Here is a 19,438-nt window from a genome sequence, read left to right as displayed (position 1 = left end):
ATAAATATGATATTGATGTTGACCGAGGAAAGGATTATGTGTCTCCATTGCTCCATGTGCTTGCAATAACCTAATGCTCATTAATGAGGCCTCTAAACAAGGTATCAGAGACCGTTGGTAGCCAAAGAAGTGTGATGTAAAATGTTCTGTTTTTTGAAGAAAAATAAGATGCAAACATTTTGTGACTAATCAAATTAGATTTTTCAAATGCAGTTTTAGAAGGTAAAAGTTTAGCAAAGACATTTTTGTGTGATTGTCTTACATCAGCCTCAACAAAAAGTATTAGATCCACAAATGAATAGCTATGCAGTGATATAAAAGCAAATATGCCACATTTTAAGTGAAGATTAGTAGCTAATGTCCTTACAGCAGTTGCAGTGTACTTGGAACAGATTTTGAAATTATTTTCCATTTTCTCCCTTCCTCACCTGAAGGTATTGAGTCTTGCCCGGACACGGTTCAATGAACTTCAGCAGTCCTCTGACACTATACAGTGCTGGCAGGCTAGTCAACAATGGGAGGCATCACACCCAAGCCTGACCATATCCTCAACCCAAATGTTGTCTGGAATTTTAAGATTACATTCTGTAAGTAATGAACGTGGCTAAATTTAATGTGATGAATATTCACATCCTTCTAAAATTCCAAACAACACCTAATAAAGAAAGAATGACTTAACTTATGATGTGTTGGACTGGGTTGGACAAAGTTAAAAATCACACAACACCAGGTTACAGTCCAACAGGTTTATTTGGAAGCACTAGCTTTCGGAGCACTGCTCCTTTATGTAATTAGTGGGGCAGGATCATAAGACACAGAATTTATAGCAAAAGGTAAGAGTGTCATGCAATTAAAACAATATATTGAACAAACCTAGATTGCTGTTAAGTCTTTCATCTTTTAGAATAGGTTGCAGGTTTCAGTTCATTATTATGTAAATCCCAGAACTTCTTTTAAGAAAGAAGGTTACCTCGGATTACAACAGGATCTGGGCCAGATGAGCCAATGGGCTGAGAAGTGGCTGATGGAGTTTAATTCAGATAAATGCGAGGTGCTGCATTTTGGGAAAGCAAATCTTAGCAGGATTTATACACTTAATGGTAAGGTCCTAGGAAGTGTTGCTGAACAAAGAGACCTTGGAGTGCAGGTTCATAGCTCCTTGTAAGTAGAGTCGCAGGTAGATAGGATAGCGAAGAAGGCGTTTGGTATGCTTTCTTTTATTGGTCAGAGTATTGAGTACAGGAGTTAGGAGCTCACGTTGCGGCTGTACAGGACATTGGTTAGGCCACTGTTGGAATATCGCATGCAATTCTGGTCTCCTTCCTATCGGAAAGATGTTGTGAAACTTGAAAGAGTTCAGAAAAGATTTTCAAGAACGTTGCCAGGGTTGGAGAATTTGAGCTACAGGGAGAGGCTGAACAGGCTGGGGCTGTTTTCCCTGGAGCGTCGGAGGCTTAGGGGTGACCTTATAGACGTTTACAAAATTATGAGGGGCATGGATAGGATAAATAGACAAAGTCTTTTCCCTGGGGTCGGGGAGTCCAGAACTAGAGGGCATAGGTTTAGGGTGAGAGGGGAAAGACGTAAAAGAGACCTACGGGGCAACTTTTTCACGCAGAGGGTGGGACGTGTATGGAATGAGCTGCCAGAGGAAGTGGTGGAGGCTGGTACAATTGCAGCATTAAGAGGCATTTGGATGGGTATATGAATCGGAAGGGTTTGGAGGGATATGGGCCGGGTGCTGGCAGGTGGGACTAGATTGGGTCGGGATAGCTTGTTGGCATGCTTCGGGTTGGACCGAAGAATCTGTTTCCATGCTGTACATCTCTATGATTCTGTGACATTCTTGAGATAACTTGAGACTTTATTTTAAAAAAAAGGTGACATCTCAGCTCAGACAATGTATGTCTTGAGTCAGACTAGTTCTATTTCCAAATTTATAAAATGTAATATGGATTGACTGCCTGCAGGTTGTGTTTTTTTTTTGAGCAAATTCAATTCTGCAAATGCAAATTCACCCCATAGACATATATAAGTGTGTGTGAGAGAAAGAGTGTGTTTGCGTGAATGTGTGAGTGACTATGACTGAGTATAAGCCTGTGAGAGAGTGTGCGCGTGGGTGAGAGTGTGGGGACTGTATGTATTTGTGTCTGAGAGACACACTCTCTGCATTTGCAGAATTGTATTTGCAAATGCATTCTATTTTTGATCTCCAATTTCAAATAACCTTCCTTTCCATCTCTGACTCCCTTCTCAATGCCTCTCCCTCCCTTCCACTCCTCCCTGCCACTAACCAGATTCATTTCTCCCATTGACCAACCAGATCATACCCTCCATCTGTCTTCAGCTATCCCCATTTCATCACCTTGCCCTGCCATCCCCTTTATCTGCAGCTCCCCCGAAGATATGGACCCCTCCAGAGGGGCGCCTTGGTTAGAGATTGGTCAAAAGAATCACTAGGAGTACAGTCTGTTACCGGTTTAATAAATTAAGGCAGTCTGGCACAGCTTTGTCCAGCAACACAGGTTAAAAACTTCTTTCTTCTGTGGAGAAATGACGCAATTACATTCGAAACTTACACATTATTTATGTTTTTTAAGAGACAGCACAGCCTTAATTACAAGAAAAGATCAATCAAATGTAATAAGGTGACATGATTTACAGCAGGTTAATCCAATGATATTTCCTGAGAAACAGACAGTTCCACACAAAATCATCCCCTGCTTGCTAGTCCAAGGTTAGTTCGAATACCAAGTCACTGTCTTATGATTCATATTATGAAAATTACATTATTTTCTCTTACCTCTAACCAACTCAGCAAAGCATCAGTTCAAGTTCACAGTGTCAAAGAAAAATCTAAAGCTATTTTGTTATGTTGTTTTAAATTGAAAAACCATTTTGTGGTTAATAAAAATCTACATATACTTGTTGCTTTTGACAATAGCCTAAGTTCAAATTATAGATCCTCACCCCTACACCCTCCCCCAGTCCTGAAGAAGCGTTGCATCCAAAACGTCGACTTCACCACCTGATGCTGCCTGACTTGCTGTATTCTTCCAGCCTTCTGCTTGTCTACTGTTAATAATGATGACAAGCTTCCTGGTTTTACGTCTCCCCTAAATGGCAAGGTATTTTGAGTCTGATAGTTCTGGTTGAGGGAGTCAAGCTCAAAAAGGCAAGGCAAGGCAATGTAAGGCTGAGATGCTGTGAGTATCCAGGGAGGCTCTGAGTGAGTGAGTAGTATGATGGCATGTAAACAGGCCTGAAATGCACTCTGGTGCAGGCAATGCTAACTTTGTGAGAACAGACAAGTTGTTCGAGATTGGAAACTACTTGCACCACAACAAAATTGCTTTATTATTATGACTCAACGTAAAATCCCATTTAAGTATTGAAATATTGAATGGTTTAATCTCAGATCTTTGAATAGAGGGGTAACCTGTTTTACAGTAGTGCAGTTTCCAGATTAGATAATGTCTTTGAATCCAAATGCTCATTAAACCAAGCAACCATATTAATGGCCATTTGAGTATTATAGATGGTCATTGACTAATAAAGCAGGTAATAACTTCTTTGAATTATGTCTGGGAAGATAATGGAGTGTTAAAAGATGCAGTTTTAGTCAACATGCCCACAGATGTATTTTCAGTGATCTCATATAGGATGTTGCAAAACATGTTCTGTGGAGAATTCAGTTGCGCACAATCCAAAATTAGGTGCAGTTATCTTCGTTTGATTATTGAACTTGTAGTAGTTAGCGGAATCGGCCTGTAACAAGTAGTTGCCATTTACAAGCTATTTAACAACTTGCTTTTTAAATGGAAAATGTTTGTTGCTTGTGGTGGTTCAGTCATGAAGTAATTTTAATCAAACAATTAGTTATATTATCTACTGCTGCCCATTACACATGTTCATTTATATATATCGATCAAGTTATGGAAATGCTTAATTTTGGGTTAACATTACTGCTTTTGCAATTTAAAAATATTTACAGTTAGCTGCTCAATTTTGTAATGAAGCCCTTAGCTTGTCTTCTAACTGATACATTTGCTGATAAAAGTTAACATTTTTAGTTGACATAAAAGGTTCAATTAAAATTTGCTACAATTTTCAAGTCATAAAACCAGTTTCATTTTTTTTTAAAAACTAGGGAGTTGTATTTTATTCTTTTCCACTGCTGGTAAAATAGAAGCAGGGACTGGATGAGATGCTTAAGTGGCCATTAATTAACCACCACAGTTCAGGCAATATTGCAACATTTTCCAAAACATTTCTCCCCCCAGCTCCTGCTTCTTCAAACATTACGTCAAAATTGCACATTATGTGCAACACTGCATCACTGTAGTGTTTCCCTCCTGTCCTCCTCCTCTAACCAAAATAAAATTGGGGGTTAGAGCGACATATTATTGGAAAATTTGCTAGTGGCAGGGTGAGTGGTAAGTCTTTGGCTCAAGAGGCTTCGGTGAGCAGAGCCTCAGCAAAACGTGCAGGTAAGCTCAGGTAAAGTCTTTTTTTAACTTTCCTCGTTAGTCTTCGAGCAATTGAGATAGCAGTTAGGGCAGTAGCATGGTCGTCCTGCAGGATGAGGGAGCTCAGGTACACTTCCATTGTGCCTGATAACTGCACCTGTGGGAAGTGCACCCAGCTACAGCTCCTGGGAGACCATGTCAGGGAGCTGGAGCTGGACGTACTTAGGATCATAGAATCACAGAATCCCTACAGTGTGGAAAGAGACCATTTGGCCCAACAAGTCCACACTGACCCTCCAAAGAGTAATCCACCCAGACCCATTCCCCTATCCTATTACTCTATATTTCCCCTGACTAATGTACCTAACCTGCACATCTTTGGATTGTGGGAGGAAACCGGAGCACCTGGAGGAAACCCATGCAGACACGGGGAGAACATGCAAACTCCACACAGAGAGTCAACCGAGGCTAGAATCAAACCTGGGTCCCTGCGGCAGCAGTGCTAACCACAGCCACCATGCTGTCCATCATCTGAGATGCTGAGCACATCATAGATAAGAGTTTTAGTGAGGTGGTCCCACCTGAGGTGTAGGCACAAAGTAGCTGGGTGGCCACCAGGAAAGACAAAGGGAGTAGGCAGGAATCCTCTATGCTCATTCCTCTTGTATACTGTTTTGGATGCCATTGCAGGGGATGACCGTTCAAAGAAAAACTGCAGTAGGCAGGTCGGTGGCACTGCGACTGGCTCTAGGGCACAGCGGGAAAACGTAAAGGTAAACAGGACCTTAATGACAGGAGACTCGATAGTTAGGGGGACAGACAGGAGATTCTGTGACTGCAAATGCGAATCCAGGATGGTGTATTTTGCCGTCCAGGATGTCTCAGAGCGCCTGCAGAATGTTCTCAAAGAGGAGTGTGAGCAGCCAGAGGTCATTGTGCACATTGGCACAAATGATATAGGTAGAAATAGGGATGAGGTTCTGCAGAGTGATTATAGAGAGCTAGGAGAAAACTTAAAAACCAGAACCTCGATAATAGTAATCTTCGGATTACTTCCAGTGCCATGTGCTAGTGAGGGTAAGGTCAGGACAATTAGGCAGATGAATGCCTGGTTAAATAATTGGTACAAGGGAAGAAATTCAGATTCTTAAATCATTATGATCTTTTCTGGGGCAGAGGCGACCTGTTCAAGAGGGACAAGTTGCACCTGAACTGGAGGGGGACCGATATCTTGGTGGCCAGATTTGCTAGTGCTGTAAGGGAGGGTTTAAACTAGATTGGCGGGGGGTGGAATCTTCAGCAGCAAGGAGTAAAGTGCAAGGCTAGAAGGAGATACAGTAATCAGAAATACAAAATTGAAGGGACTGGAACACGACAGGAGCAAGGAATGCCTGTTGGATTAAATTGCATCTGTTTCAGTACAAGAGGGCTGATAGGTAAAGCTGCTGAACTCAGGGCATGGATAGGTACGTGATATTAAAGCCATTAGAGAAACATGGCTAAAGGAGGGACAGGGCTGGCAGCTTAGTGTGCCAGGATACTGGTACTTTAAGCAGGACAGAGATGGTGCAAAGTGGGGAAAGGGAATTGCATTTTTGACTGAGGTGAGCATCACAGCAGGAATCGGAGATGAAATAACTAAAGGATCAGCCAGTGAGCCTTTGCAAGGGAGCTAAGAAATAAGAAGGGGATAGTGGCGTTGTTGGGATTGTGCTATAGGCCCCCAAATAATGAATGGGACTAGAGGAACAAATATGCAGGGATATTGGAGAGACTTGCATAAGCAATAGGGCTGTCATAGTAGTGGATTTTAATTTTCCTAACAGAATGGGAATACCATAGCGTTAAAGGCTGAGATGGGGTGGAATTTCAATGTGTTCAGAAAAGTTTCCTCAAGCAGTATATGGATGAAAATGGAATAGTGTCGGATAGGTGGGCTTCAGGATGGTTTCACAGGTCGGCGCAACTTCAACGGCTGAAGGGCCTGTACTGCGCTGTAATGCTCTGTATTCTATATAGAGGGAAGGGCCAAAACTTCGATCTACTCTTGTGAAGATGACAGTGTGGGAGCAGTTTGGGACCAGTGGACATTGTTCTACTAATTTTAAAATAGTTACGGAGAGGGGCAAAACTGGTCCACAGGTTCCAGTTCTAAATTGGGGCAAGGGGACTTTTGATGGAATTAGACAGGAGCTTGCAGGGGGTTGATTAGAGTAGTTTGGTTGTAGGCAAAGGTACCTCCGGCAAGTGGGAGGTCTTTAAAAGTGGGATAGTTCAAGGTTTGTATGTTCCTGTGAGGGTGAAGAGCAAAGTTGCCAAGAATAGGGAACCTTGCATGACGAGATATTGAGGCTTTGACCAGAAAAAAGGAGGCATGGCTCAGGCACAGGCAGCTGGGATCAAGGGATTCCCTGGAGGCATAAAGAGGATACAGGAGTTTACTGAAGAAGGAAATTGGAGGGGGGCCACAAGAAAGCCTTGGCTGAGAAGATTAGGGTGAATCTAAAGAGGTACTTCTAGTATATTAAAGGAAAAAGAATAGTGAGAGAATAGGACCCCTCAAGGACTAAAGGAATGTGAAACTGCAGGAGATCAGCGAGGTCCTCAGTGAATATTTCTCCTCTGTGTTTACTGTGGAGAAAGACATGAAGGCTTGGGAACTTGGGGAAGTCAATTGTGATAGTTTGGGACAGTCCATATCACAGTAGAGGAGGTGTTGGATGTATTAGAATATATGAAGATGGATAGGTCTCCTGGTCCTGACCAGATATATTCAAGAACTCTGCAAGAGGCTAAAGAAGAAATTGCGGATGCCCTAGCTGACATTTTTGTATCATCGTTAGCCACCGGTGGCGTCCCTGAAGTCTGGAGTGTAGCGAATGTTGTGCTCATTCAAGAAGGGCTGCAAAGAACTGCAGGCAAATGAACCTGACATCAGTGGTAGGCAAGTTGTTGAGAGAATACTGGGGGTTGGATCAACCAACATTTGTCAGCAGAAGTCAGCACGGATTTGTGCGCGGGAAGTCGGGTCCTTTTAGTGTTTTTTGAAGAGGTCACCAAGAGGAAAGGTGAGGGTAGGACAATGGATGTGGTCTGTATGGACTTTAGTAAGGCTTTTGACAAAGTCCCACATGGCAGGCTAGTCATGAAGTTAGGTTGCATGGGATCCAGGGAGAGCGAGCTAATCGGATTCAAAATTGGCTCGATGGTAGGAAGCAAAGGATAATGGTTGCAAGTTGTTTCTCACACTGGAGGCCTGTAACTAATGGTGTGCGACTGGTTTTGGTGCTGGAACATTTGTTATTTGTTGTTTACATAAATGATCTGGATATGAATGTGTAAGGCATGATTAGTAAGTTTGCAGATGACACAAAATTAGGAGGTATCATTGATAGCAAGTAAGGTTATCAAAAATTAAAGAGGGATCTTGATCAGGTGGGGAAGTGGGCTGAAGATTGGCAAATGAAATTCAATACAGATAAGTGTGAGGTGTTACACTTTGGAAAGTCAAGCCAAGGTAGGATTGAACAGTAAATGGTGAGGTCCTGAGGAGCATTATGAAACAGAGGGACCTAGGAGTACAAGTACGTAGTACCTTGAAAGCAGTGTCACACGTAGACAGGGCGGTGAAGAAGGCATTTAGCATGTTGTCTTCATTGGTCAAGGCATTCAATATAGGAGTTTGAACGTTATGTTGCAGTTGTTTAAGTCGTTAGTGAGGCCACGTTTGAAGTATTTTGTATAGTTTTTGTCATCCTGTTATAGGAAAGGCATAATTAAAGTAGAACGAGTGCAAAGCAGATTTACAAGGATGTTGCCAGGACTAGTAGAGCTGAGTTATAAGGAGAGGATGGCCAGAATGGGACTTTATTCATTGGACCATAGGAGAAGGAGAGGTGACCTTATTGAGATGTATAAAATCATTAGGGGCATAGATAAGATGAATGCAATCATTTTCTTCCCAAGGTTGGGGAATTGAAAACTAGAGGGCATAGGGTCTAGACTAGATTAGATTAGATTCCCTACAGTATGAAAACAGGCCCTTTGGCCCCACAAGTCCACACCGACCCTCCGAAGAGTAACCTACCCAGACCCATTCCCCTACATTTACCCCGACTAATGTACCTAACACTATGGGCAATTTAGCATGGCAATTCACCTGACCTGCACATCTTTGGATTGTGGGAGGAAACCTACACAGACATGGGGAGAATGTGCAAACTCCACACAGACAGTCGCCCGAAGCTAGAATAGAACCTGGGTCCATGATGCTATGAGACAGCAGTGCTAACCACTGAGCCACCGTGCCGCCCCAATGAGGTGAAAGGGGAAAGAATAAAGAAGGACCTGAGGGGCAACTTCTTCATGCAGAGAGTGGTGCATACATTGATCGGGTTGCCAGAAAAGTGATTGAGGTAGATACAGTAGGGTCATTTAAACAACTATATGGATGGGAAGGGTTTAGAGAATTATGGACCACGTGGGCAGTTGGCACGAGCTGAGTGGGCACCATGGTCAGCATGGACCAATCTGGGCTGACGGGCTGTTTCCATGCTGTAATACTGTATGACTCTATTGACCAGTAAGCTTAACATCGTAGTAGTTACGTTACTTGAGAAGATTCTAGGGATAAGATGTCCATACATTTGGAAAGACAGGGTTTGATTCAGAGTAGGCAGCATGGGTTTTTTGCATGAAAGATCATGCCTCACAAATTTGTTAGAGTTCTTTGACGAAGTGACCAGGAAGGTTGATGAGGGTGAGACACTAAACGTAGTCTATATGGATTTCATTAAGGCCTTTGATAAGGTTCCACATAGTAGTCTGCTCTGGAAGGTTAGGTTGCATGGAATCTAGGGGGAGCTAGCAAATTAGATACACAATTGGCTTGAATGGTAGAAAGCAGAGGGTAATATTGGAAGGATGTTTGTTGGACAGGAGACCTGTGACTATTGGCGTGCCTCAGGGGTCAGTGCTGGCCCCATTTCTGTTTGTTATCTATATCAATAATTTGGATGACAAGGCATGATTCGTAAGTTTGCAGATGACACTCAAGTAAATGCTATTGGAGACAGTTAGGAAGGTTATCAGAAATTTCAGCAGGACCTTGATCAGCTGGGGAAGTGGGCAGAGAAATGACAGAGTTTAATATAGATAAGTGTGAGGTCTTGCATTTTGGAAACTCAAATCAAAGTAGGAGTTTCATGGTGAATGGTAGGGCCTTAAGGAATATAGTGGAATAGAGGGACATTGGAGTTCAGGTGCACGGTTCTCTGAAAGTAGAGTCACAGGTAGACAGGTCAGCGAAGTAGGCTTTTGACACACTGGCCTTCGTCAGTAAGGGAATTAAGTATCGAAGTTGAAAGTTATGTTGCACTTATACAGGACGTTGGTGAGGCTGCACTTGGCGTATTGTGTTCAGTTTTGGTCACCTTGCTAAAGGATGTTATTAAACCAGAAAGAGTGTAGAAAAAATTTACAGAAGTGTTGCCAGGACTCAGTGGTCTGAATTATCGGGTGAAGTTGGACAAGCTAGGACTTTTTTCTTTAGAGTGAGGGAGACTGAGGGTGGATTTTATAAAAGTGTATAAGATCACGAGAGGCATGGATAAGGTGATGCACTCAGTCCTTTTCCCAGGGTTGGAGAATTGAGGACCAGAAGACATCAGTTTAAGGTGAGAGGGGGAAGAATAAAAGGGAACCAGAGGGGCAACCTTTTTTACAGAGAAGGTGGTACACATTTGGAATGAGCTGCCAGTGGACACAGTTGAGGCATGTACATTAGCAACATTTAAAAGGGTTTTAGACAAGCACATGGATGAGAAAGGTTTAGAAGAATATGGGCCAAATGCAGGGAAATGGGGTTAGCATTGATGGACATTTTGGTCAGCATGGGACCAGTTTGGGCCAAAGGGCCTGTCTCCATGCTGTAGGACTCTATGACTCTGATCAGGTATTTAATGACAATCATATTTTTGCTCAGAAAGTGACTGCACAAAATCAGTATTAAACCCTATAGGCATTGAATAAATTGTAACGTATATATCGCTGTGCAAGTCAATTTATTTTTCTGTTTTCAGCTGGAACCACAAGTGTTGCAGGACAAGGACTGGCAAAGAACTGTCATAACAATGAATGGGGTATGTTGCTATGTTAAATTGAAAGTAGTTGCACTGAGATAATGTATGACATTCTTTTTCTTTCTCAAAAATGGTGTAAATGTGTTTGTATGGTGAGCATCAGGAAAATAAGTTAAAAATTAAAGATTAAAAATAACTAATGATCTGATTTGACAGGTGGAGCTAGTCTATAGGCTAATGTTGGGCTAACTATGAATGTAAGGTCAAATGTATCAAACTGAAAACTGAAATCTCCTCCAAACAAGTATTGTCAGTTTTATTTTCATTTGTTTGTAGGATAAGCATCCTTTTCTAGATTACCATTTATTGTTCATTCCTATTTGCCCTTGAGCTGCTTTCTCAAACTACTGCAGTTCATGTGGTGCAGTACACCATACAGTGATATTAAGGAGAGAGTGCTAGGAGTTTTACCCGATGGCAACAAAGGAATGGCGATACAGTTCCAAGTTAGCTTGGTGCGTGGTTTGTAGGGGAACTTGCATGGGAACGTCCCATGCACCTGCTATCCTTGTCCATCTAGGTGATAGTCAAAGGAGCCTCTGAGTTGCAACAGTGCATCTGGTAGAAAGAGTAATAACCACACATAAGGAGGCCATTCAGCAATCACGTCCATGCCAGCTCTGTATAGTGCAATCCAGTCAGTCCTGTTCCCCAACTATTAATTGGTGTCACTGCAAGTTTATTTGCCTCAAGTGCCTATCTGATTTCCTTTTGAGATCATCCATTTTCACCAGTCTCAAAGGCAGCAAGTTCCTAGTCATTATCACACACTATGTAAAAAGATGTTCTTCACAATTACTTTCCCAAAATCTCCAATCTTTGTTCCCTACTCCATGCAACTGGAAATGAGAACAACTTTTGTCTACCTTATCTAAACCTGTCATAATTTCATATGTTTCAATCCAATCTCTCCCTAATATGCTTTGCTCCAAGGAGAACAATTCCAGCTTTTCCAATCTAATCTTTTCTGCCCAGGCATCCTTCTGGTAAACCTTGTCTGCAATATTTCAAGGATCCTCGCATTCTTCCTGCAGTACTCTAGTTATGGGCCTGACCAGAGCTTTATAAATGTTAGGCATAACTGTCTTGCTTTTGCACTCAACAGCTTTATTTATAAATCCTAAGATCACATATATGCATTTACTCAGTCATCTGTCAATATTTCCTGCTACCTTCAAAGGCATATGCATATGAACCTGTAGCTCCCTCAGTTCCTGCACATGCTTTAGGTCCATGCTGTTAACTCTGCATTGCCTCTCCCTATTCTTTCTGCAAAAATGCATCACACAGAAAATGGAGTAGGAGTAAGCCCTTCAGGCCTACTCCACCATTCAATGTGACCCTACTTAGCAGCCAGGGGTCAATTAGGACAGTTAATTTGTGATGCAGAGTGATGCCAACAGTGTGGATTAAATTCCCACACCAGATGAAGTTACCATAAAGACTCTCCTTCTCAACCACCACCCTCACCAAGGCGTGGTGACCCTCAGGTTAAACCACCTTCAGTCATCTCTCTAATAATCCTGCATTTAGACATAGAGCATGAAAACAGACCCTTTGGTCCAACTCATCCATGCTGACCAAGTTTACCAAATTAAACTAGTCTCATTTGCCTGCATTTAGCCTATATCCCTCTAAACCTTTCCTATTCATATATCGATCCAAATGTCTTTTAAATGTTGTAACTGTACCTGCGTCTACCATTTATTCTGACACTCCAATACACAATTCCACATACAAACAATCCTCTGTGCGGAAAAGTCCCTTTTAAATCTTAAAAATGCCCCCAAGTTTTGAGCCCGCCCCTCCCCAGGAAAAGATCTTTGCTATCCACCTTATTTATGTCCCTTACGATTTTATAAATCTCAATGAGGTCACCCCTCAAGCTCCTGCACTCCAGTGGAAAAAGTCCCAGCTGATCCAGTCTCTCTTTATTACTAAACCCCTCCAGTCCTGGTAAAATCCTGGCAAATCCTTTCTGAACTTAAGAATTTAATAATATCCTTCCTATAGAAGAACAACACAAATTGTGCACAGTTCTCCAAAAGTGGCCTCACCAACGTCCTGAACATGTACTACCTCAACATAACATTCCAACTTCTGTACTCAGTGGTATGAGCAACACACTGTGCAGGTGCAACATGACTTCCCAACTCCTGTACTCAAAGCTCTGAGCGATGAAGGCAAGCATGCCAAATGTCGTCTTCAACAACCTGTCTACCTGTGACGCAACTGTCAAAGAACAATGTACCTGAACCATTAGGTATCTCTGTTCGACAATCCAACTCAGGGCCTTGCCATGAGCTGTATAAGTCATGCCCTTGTTTTATTTATCAAAATGAAAAAACTCGCATTTATCTAAATTAAGTTCAATCTGCTACTCCAAAGCCCTTGGGCCCAATTGATCTATATCTCTTTGAAGAATAAATGTAAGGTGTTACGTTTTGGTAAGACACACCAGGGCAGTATTACACAGTTAATGGTAGGAACCTGGGGAGTATTATTGAACAGAGAGGTCAGTGTGTGCTAATACACAGGTAGACAGAGCGATGAAGAAGGCATTTGGCATGCTTGCCTTCATCGGTCAGAGTGTTGAGTACAGGAGTTGGGATGTCATGTTGCAGCTGTACAGGATATTCATGAGGCCACATTTTGAGTACTGCAAACAATTCTGGTTACCTTGCTATAGGAAAGATTTGTTTTAAACTGGAAAGGGTGCAAAATAGATTTGCAAGGACGTTACTGAGGCTGGCATGTTTGAGTTAAAAGGAACATAGAACATTACAGCGCAGTACAGGCCCTTTGGCCCTCAATGTTGCGCCGCCCTGTCTTACTAATCTGAAGCCCATCCCACCTACACTATTCCATGTATGTCCATATGCCTGTCCAATGACGACTTAACTGTACTTAAACTTGGCGAATCTACTATCATTGCAGGCAAAGCATTCCATACCCTTACTACTCTCTGAGTAAAGAAACGATCTCTGACATCTGTCTTATACCTATCTCCCCTCACTTTAAAGTTGTGTCCCCTCGTGTTTGCCTTCCCCATACTTGGAAAAAGGCTCTCCCTTTCCACCCTATCTAACCCTCTGATTATCTTGTATGTCTCTGTTAAGTCACCTCTCAACATTCTTCTCTCTAACGAGAACAGCCTCAAGGCCCTCAGCCTTTTCTCCTAAGACATTCCTTCCATACCAGGTAACATCCTAGTAAGTCTCCTCTGCACCCTTTCCAAAGCTTCCACATCCTCCTTATAATGCGGTGACCAGAACTGTACACAATACTCCAAGTGTGGCAGCTGCAGCATAACCTCCTGGTTCTGGAACTCAATCCCTCTATTAATAAACGCCAAAACACTGTATGCCTTCTTAACCACCCTGTCAATCTGGGTGGCAACTTTCAGGGATCTGTGTACATGGACACAGATCTTTCTGCTCATCTGCACTCCCAAGAATCTTACCATTAGCCCAGTACTTTGCATTCCGATTACTCCATCCAAAGTGTATCACCTCGCACTTGTCCACATTAAACTCCATTTGCCACCTCTCAGCCCAGCTCTGCATCCTATCTATGTCTCTCTGCAACCTACTACATCCTTCGTCACTATCCACAACTCTACCAACCTTAATGTCATCCGCAAATTTACTAACCCACCCTTCTAAGCCCTCATATAAGTCATTTATAAAAGTGTCGAACAGCAGTGGACCCAACACCGACTCTTGCGGTACGCCGCTAATAACTGGACACCAAGATGAACATGTTCCATTAACTACAACCCTCTGTTTTCTTTCAGCAAGCCAATTACTGATCCAAACTGCTATGTCTCCCAGAATCCCATTCCTCTGCATTTTGTACAATAGCCTACTGTGGGGAACCTTATCAAACACCTTGCTGAAATCTATATACACCAATCAACCTGTTTACTCTCATCTACCTGTTTGGTCACTTTGTCAAAAAACTCAATAAGATTCGTTAGGCACAACCTACCCTTCACAAAACCATGCTGACTGTCCCTGATCAGATTATTCTTTTCTAGATGGTTATAAATCCTATCTCTTATAACTTTTTCCAACACTTTACCAACAACTGAAGTGAGACTCACTGGTCTGTAATTACCAGGGTTGTCTCTACTACCCTTTTTGAACAAGGGAACCACATTTGCTATCCTCCAGTCCTCGGGCACTATTCCTGTAGACAATGATGTTTTGAAGATCAATGCCAAAGGCTTGGCAATCTCTGCCCTTGCTTCCCAGAGGATCCTAGGATAGATCCCATTCGGCCCAGGGCCCAGGAGAGGCTGGATAGGCTGAAACATTTTTTCCCTGCAGCGTAGTTGGCTGCGCTAGTCTTATAGAGGTTTATAAAATCACGAGAGGCGCAGATAAGGTGAATAGGTCAAGTTTTCTCCCTGGGTGGAGGAGTCCAAAACAAGAGGGCACAGGTTTAAAGTGAGAGGGGAAAGATTTAAAAGAGACCTGAGGAGCAAATTTTTCACACACAGGGTGGTGCATTATATGGAATGAGCTGCCAGAGAAAGTGATAGAGTCAACCTTTAAAAGGCACATGGACAGGTGTCATGTTCATTGTTTGCCATGTCTCCAGGTTTGACACCTTCACCAGACTTTGAAATTGTACTCAATATTGCAATATTTACATTTTTCATTTAGCCTTATTAATACATCTGAGGAACAGGTATCTACCATTTGCCAGTCCAAAAAAACTATTTACCACTACTGAATGTTTTCTCCTCTTAAACTGACAGTTTGTCCAAGTTGATACTGACTTTCTGATTGCATGAACCTCAATTTTGTTAACAGCTCATAAAACAGGCAGTTAGGAAGACAATAATGCTAGGCCTCCCGATACTTGCCTCTGACTCACCTCTGAGTTTAAGGGACACTTTGGGATCCCTGATTGGCACATGCAGTATTTAAACATTGATCCAAGGTTGCACTAATGAGAGCCTCTAGACTGTGCAACCTTTTCTCTACAATTTCCATTGCAGCCCAGGGATTTGGGGTGTGGGTGAGTGTGACAAAACCTCGAGGACATTGACATTGGCAAAGGCAACCACATTGGCAATGGCATCCTTGGAGTAGTCCTAAATGTATAAAAATGTATTTGCCACTGGAACTTTTAGTCTATTCATTCAATCAAGCTTGATCAGCTCTCCCCTCATTTGACTTTTAAGTTCATGATGCTTGTTCATCATTGGACTATGTCATTTTCAAACCTAATATGGAACTCATTCATATCACTTGTTTCCCAGCAGATCTTTTACGACAAGATGACTAATTAGCTTTGCCTCATTGCCCACTATTAGATCTAAAATATCTTTGTCCCAGTTGGTTTCTATAAACTATTGCTCCAGGAAACTGTCACAAAAGCATTCTGCAACTAATCTTCTAGATCGCCCTTGCTAATTTGATTTCCAACCTATATGAAGCTTAAACTCCCCCATAATTTTAACATTATCTTTGTCATCATTATATGGGGCGGCTCAGTGGTTAGCACTGCAGCCTTACAGCACCAGGATCCCAGGTTCGATTCCAGCCTCGGGTGCCTGATTGTGTGGAGTTTGCACATTCTCCCCGTATCTGCGTGGGTTTCCTCCGGGCGCTCCGGTTTCCCCTCTCAGTCCAGAGATGTGCAGGTCAGGTGAATTGGCCATGCTAAATTGCCCACAGTGTTAGGTGCATTAGTCAGAGGGAAATGGGTCTGGGTGGGTTACTCTTTGGAGGGTCGGTGTGGACTGGTTGGGCCGAAAGGCCTGTTTCCACACTTGAGGGAATCTTAAAAAAAAACTACTGTTCAAGACTTATCAACTATTCCCATGAGCTTTTTTTTGATTTATACTATTTCCTATATCCACTCATACTCTTTCTGCATCATGATGTTCTGAGCCAGTATCGTCCTCACTAATGTCTTTCTGATATCCTTACTATCAGGGCTACTACTCCTCCTTTGCCACTCTGAAATTTCTATTAAAAATGTTGCATATCCTTGGAATATTTAATTCCCTCCTTGATCACTGTATCTCCTATGATGAAACCAAAGTCAGTTATTTAAACAGTTAGCTCCTAGTGATTGTACTGAGCTCATGATGCTCTGTTTCAGCGAGCAATTCTCAGGGTCCTGCTCAAAATGACAATCCCATTTGCAGACTAAATGTGCTTCTCCTGGGACAGTTGAGGTAGGTCCTGTGGCTGACTCACATTTCCAATTGTTGGTAGGGTTTACTTGATAAAGTTCTGCTTTTATCTTACATGTCTCAACAAATTGATACACAATGAATTACAAAGGGTCATAGTGGGTGAAATGGCCTGACCCTGTAAATAATGGAGCATCTGTCACGAATAGGGGAACAGGTCCACTTAGCATTCCCTCCACCTTCCCTTGTATGTGTTTTCTTGTTTGCAGTTGGTTTTTGGGACTACTCTAAGGTTGCCATTACTAATGAGGTTGTCCTTGCCAATGCCAGTGTCCTTCGGGTTTCACCACATGTCTTCCACCCACAAACCCCCACTCTCCCTCCATTATTCACTTTACTTTTCCATTCTTACAATCCACTCCACTGCCAGCAGTTGTAACATAAGCTCTGTTCATGACTCTGTTGGATGATTCTTGACTCTCAGTAGAATAGCTTTTCCCTTAGCTCCAATCTTTTGAAAACTAATACACAGAAGTGTTCTTTTTTATTAAGTAGCCCTCTGATTTAAGGGACCAAATCACCGCACAATACAATTAATAATCAGTGTTAGCATTCAGCATTCCTAGATTACGCTCAGTGTTGTTTTGATAGCTGCAGAGTAAGGCTCCTTTGATAGTGAGACAAACATTCTGTTTATACTAGTGTATCATTTCTATTTTCACTAACAGAAATTAGCTTTCCAAAAAATCAGGTTCCTGCCCAATTCTATAGACTTTGCGATCAAACATTCTGGGAATAGGAGTAAAATTTTCTAAGTTACTGTTGTTCGGACCCCTGCAGTCAACCATTAATATGGCAGATTTGCTTCTCATTTCACTTTCTCTAATTGGCTGAAATTAAATCCAGGTAATGGATAAGAAAAGACAGTTTCTAGCTGTTTCTTTTGCTGTCGTACCAGACTGATGATTCCATATGCCCAAAAGTTAGTAAATAGATTGTTTAATAAACTTGTGTATTCTTAGTATTCTGCAGTATCGCTTTTTACAATATGTCCAAAGATCAGTAATGTTTTCTCTTCCCTAGATTGAGGTGAAGTTATCAATGAAATTCACCAGTCGGGAGTTCAGTTTGAAACGGATGCCATCTCGGAAACAAACTGGAGTATTTGGTGTAAAGATTGCAATAGTCACTAAGTGAGTAAATATCACCTGTCAATATTACTGTATGCTTCCACATTACAAACCTGCTATGGTTTAGTGAAGAGATGGACCATAACTCTTCAAAACCACAAGGTTGTCGAGTGCTTCTTCTGATCAGCTGTTTTCAGGAGGTTTGCCAGAATTGGCCTTTGTGTCTCAGGCTAAGGAGAAGAAAATTCAAGCAGGGTTTCCCACTCCTGATCACTATTTAATGTCCCAGATTAGGGTGTTCTTACGTTTGGACATCAATTAAGAGCCAGATAGAGAATGCCTGCACTGCCCTCTGTAATTGAACAGCTGAGTGTTTGACTTCACCTATGAAGAACAACCACTTAAAGGAGGTCAAAGAGAAAGGGAAGTAAACGTAAAGTTGCCATAGTCTCAGAGGACCATAAGGCTGCTCTCTGATTTGAGAGAGGCGACTAGTGGTGAGTTTAACGTGAGGGTTACAATGCCTCAAGTGCGACGTGGGGTTGAGAAGGCAAGACCTTCATGGTGACCTCATGCATTGTAGGAATTGTACTCACACATTGGCATCAGTCTGCAATCCAAACCAGCCATCCACCCAACTGAGCTAACCAATCCCCAGTAAAGAAAAGGAGAAATGTTGGAAGGGAACAAGAATTGCATCCAGCAGAAGCTGAAAAGGGGAAGAATGTAGAACTATAATCTCAGATTTTTGTGGTCAGAAATTTCAGACCATATAAAGATCAGAACTTATACTGGGATCATGTCAATATAACATTTACTGGTGCAGAATGTTGGCCAATTTCTTCCTCCTTGTTACAACAAAAGACTATTCGTCTAGTGGTAATAACTGTGCTCATGAATCACAGACAAAAATGTTTTTTTATAATAATATGCAAATCAATTAATGATAATATTACACTTGCATAAGTGTACTACAGTGTAATATGAAGAGACAATGTGACATGCAAATCATACAACATGGATCCCAGGTCTGGACTAATCACTTGTGGTTTAAAGCTGCTTGTATGTCTGTAGTTCCCAACTAATTCCAATCATTACAAGAACAACATGCCCAATAACCAGCTGGAGAAGTACCTGGGGTGGAAAGGGAGAAGCCAGTTGTTGTAATCCATATATCTATCAATTAGGAATGATAGTCTACTAGGAAAGCTTGAGAAGTTAGAATCCAAATTAAAAATATAACTTCAATGGCAGTAACTTCTGAATACTGAGCCATAAAACAATTAGTATAGGGAGAAACAAATAAGAGGATTAAAAGCATGGTTGAAAGAACGGTGCGGAAGGCAGGGGTTTTCATTGGTGATTGGCATCAATTTGGATGAGGTTGCAGGGGTGCAGTTTGATGGTGAGAAGATGCAGGAAAAAATTATGATTAGGGTTCAAAATCAACAAGAGAAATGTCAAGCCTCTATCGTAGATTTTAGGTAAGCAGTTTTGATGAAGGACTTGTGCTCAAAACATTGACTCTCCTCCTCCTTGAATGCT

General features: G+C 42.0%; 1 protein-coding gene across 2 annotated transcripts in view; it reads left to right on the top strand.

Annotated features, from left to right (window-relative positions):
* The window catches only part of LOC140487770 (breakpoint cluster region protein), a 457,801-nt gene that overhangs the window by 374,369 nt on the left and 63,994 nt on the right, over positions 1-19,438 (top strand). The window contains exons 17-19 of one of the 2 annotated variants that reach the window (XM_072587008.1): positions 435-587; positions 10,550-10,609; positions 17,847-17,956. In XM_072587008.1, coding sequence (XP_072443109.1) covers positions 435-587; positions 10,550-10,609; positions 17,847-17,956 — 323 coding nt within the window. The remainder of the gene's footprint in view (positions 1-434; positions 588-10,549; positions 10,610-17,846; positions 17,957-19,438) is intronic. The other variant, XM_072587009.1, reaches the window with a different exon arrangement.

Source organism: Chiloscyllium punctatum, chromosome 17 (assembly GCF_047496795.1).
Source record: "Chiloscyllium punctatum isolate Juve2018m chromosome 17, sChiPun1.3, whole genome shotgun sequence".
In the NCBI taxonomy this organism is placed as follows: Eukaryota; Metazoa; Chordata; class Chondrichthyes; order Orectolobiformes; family Hemiscylliidae; genus Chiloscyllium; species Chiloscyllium punctatum.
Note: the sequence above shows the minus strand (reverse complement) of the source record. Positions and strands in the feature narration are given on the sequence as shown.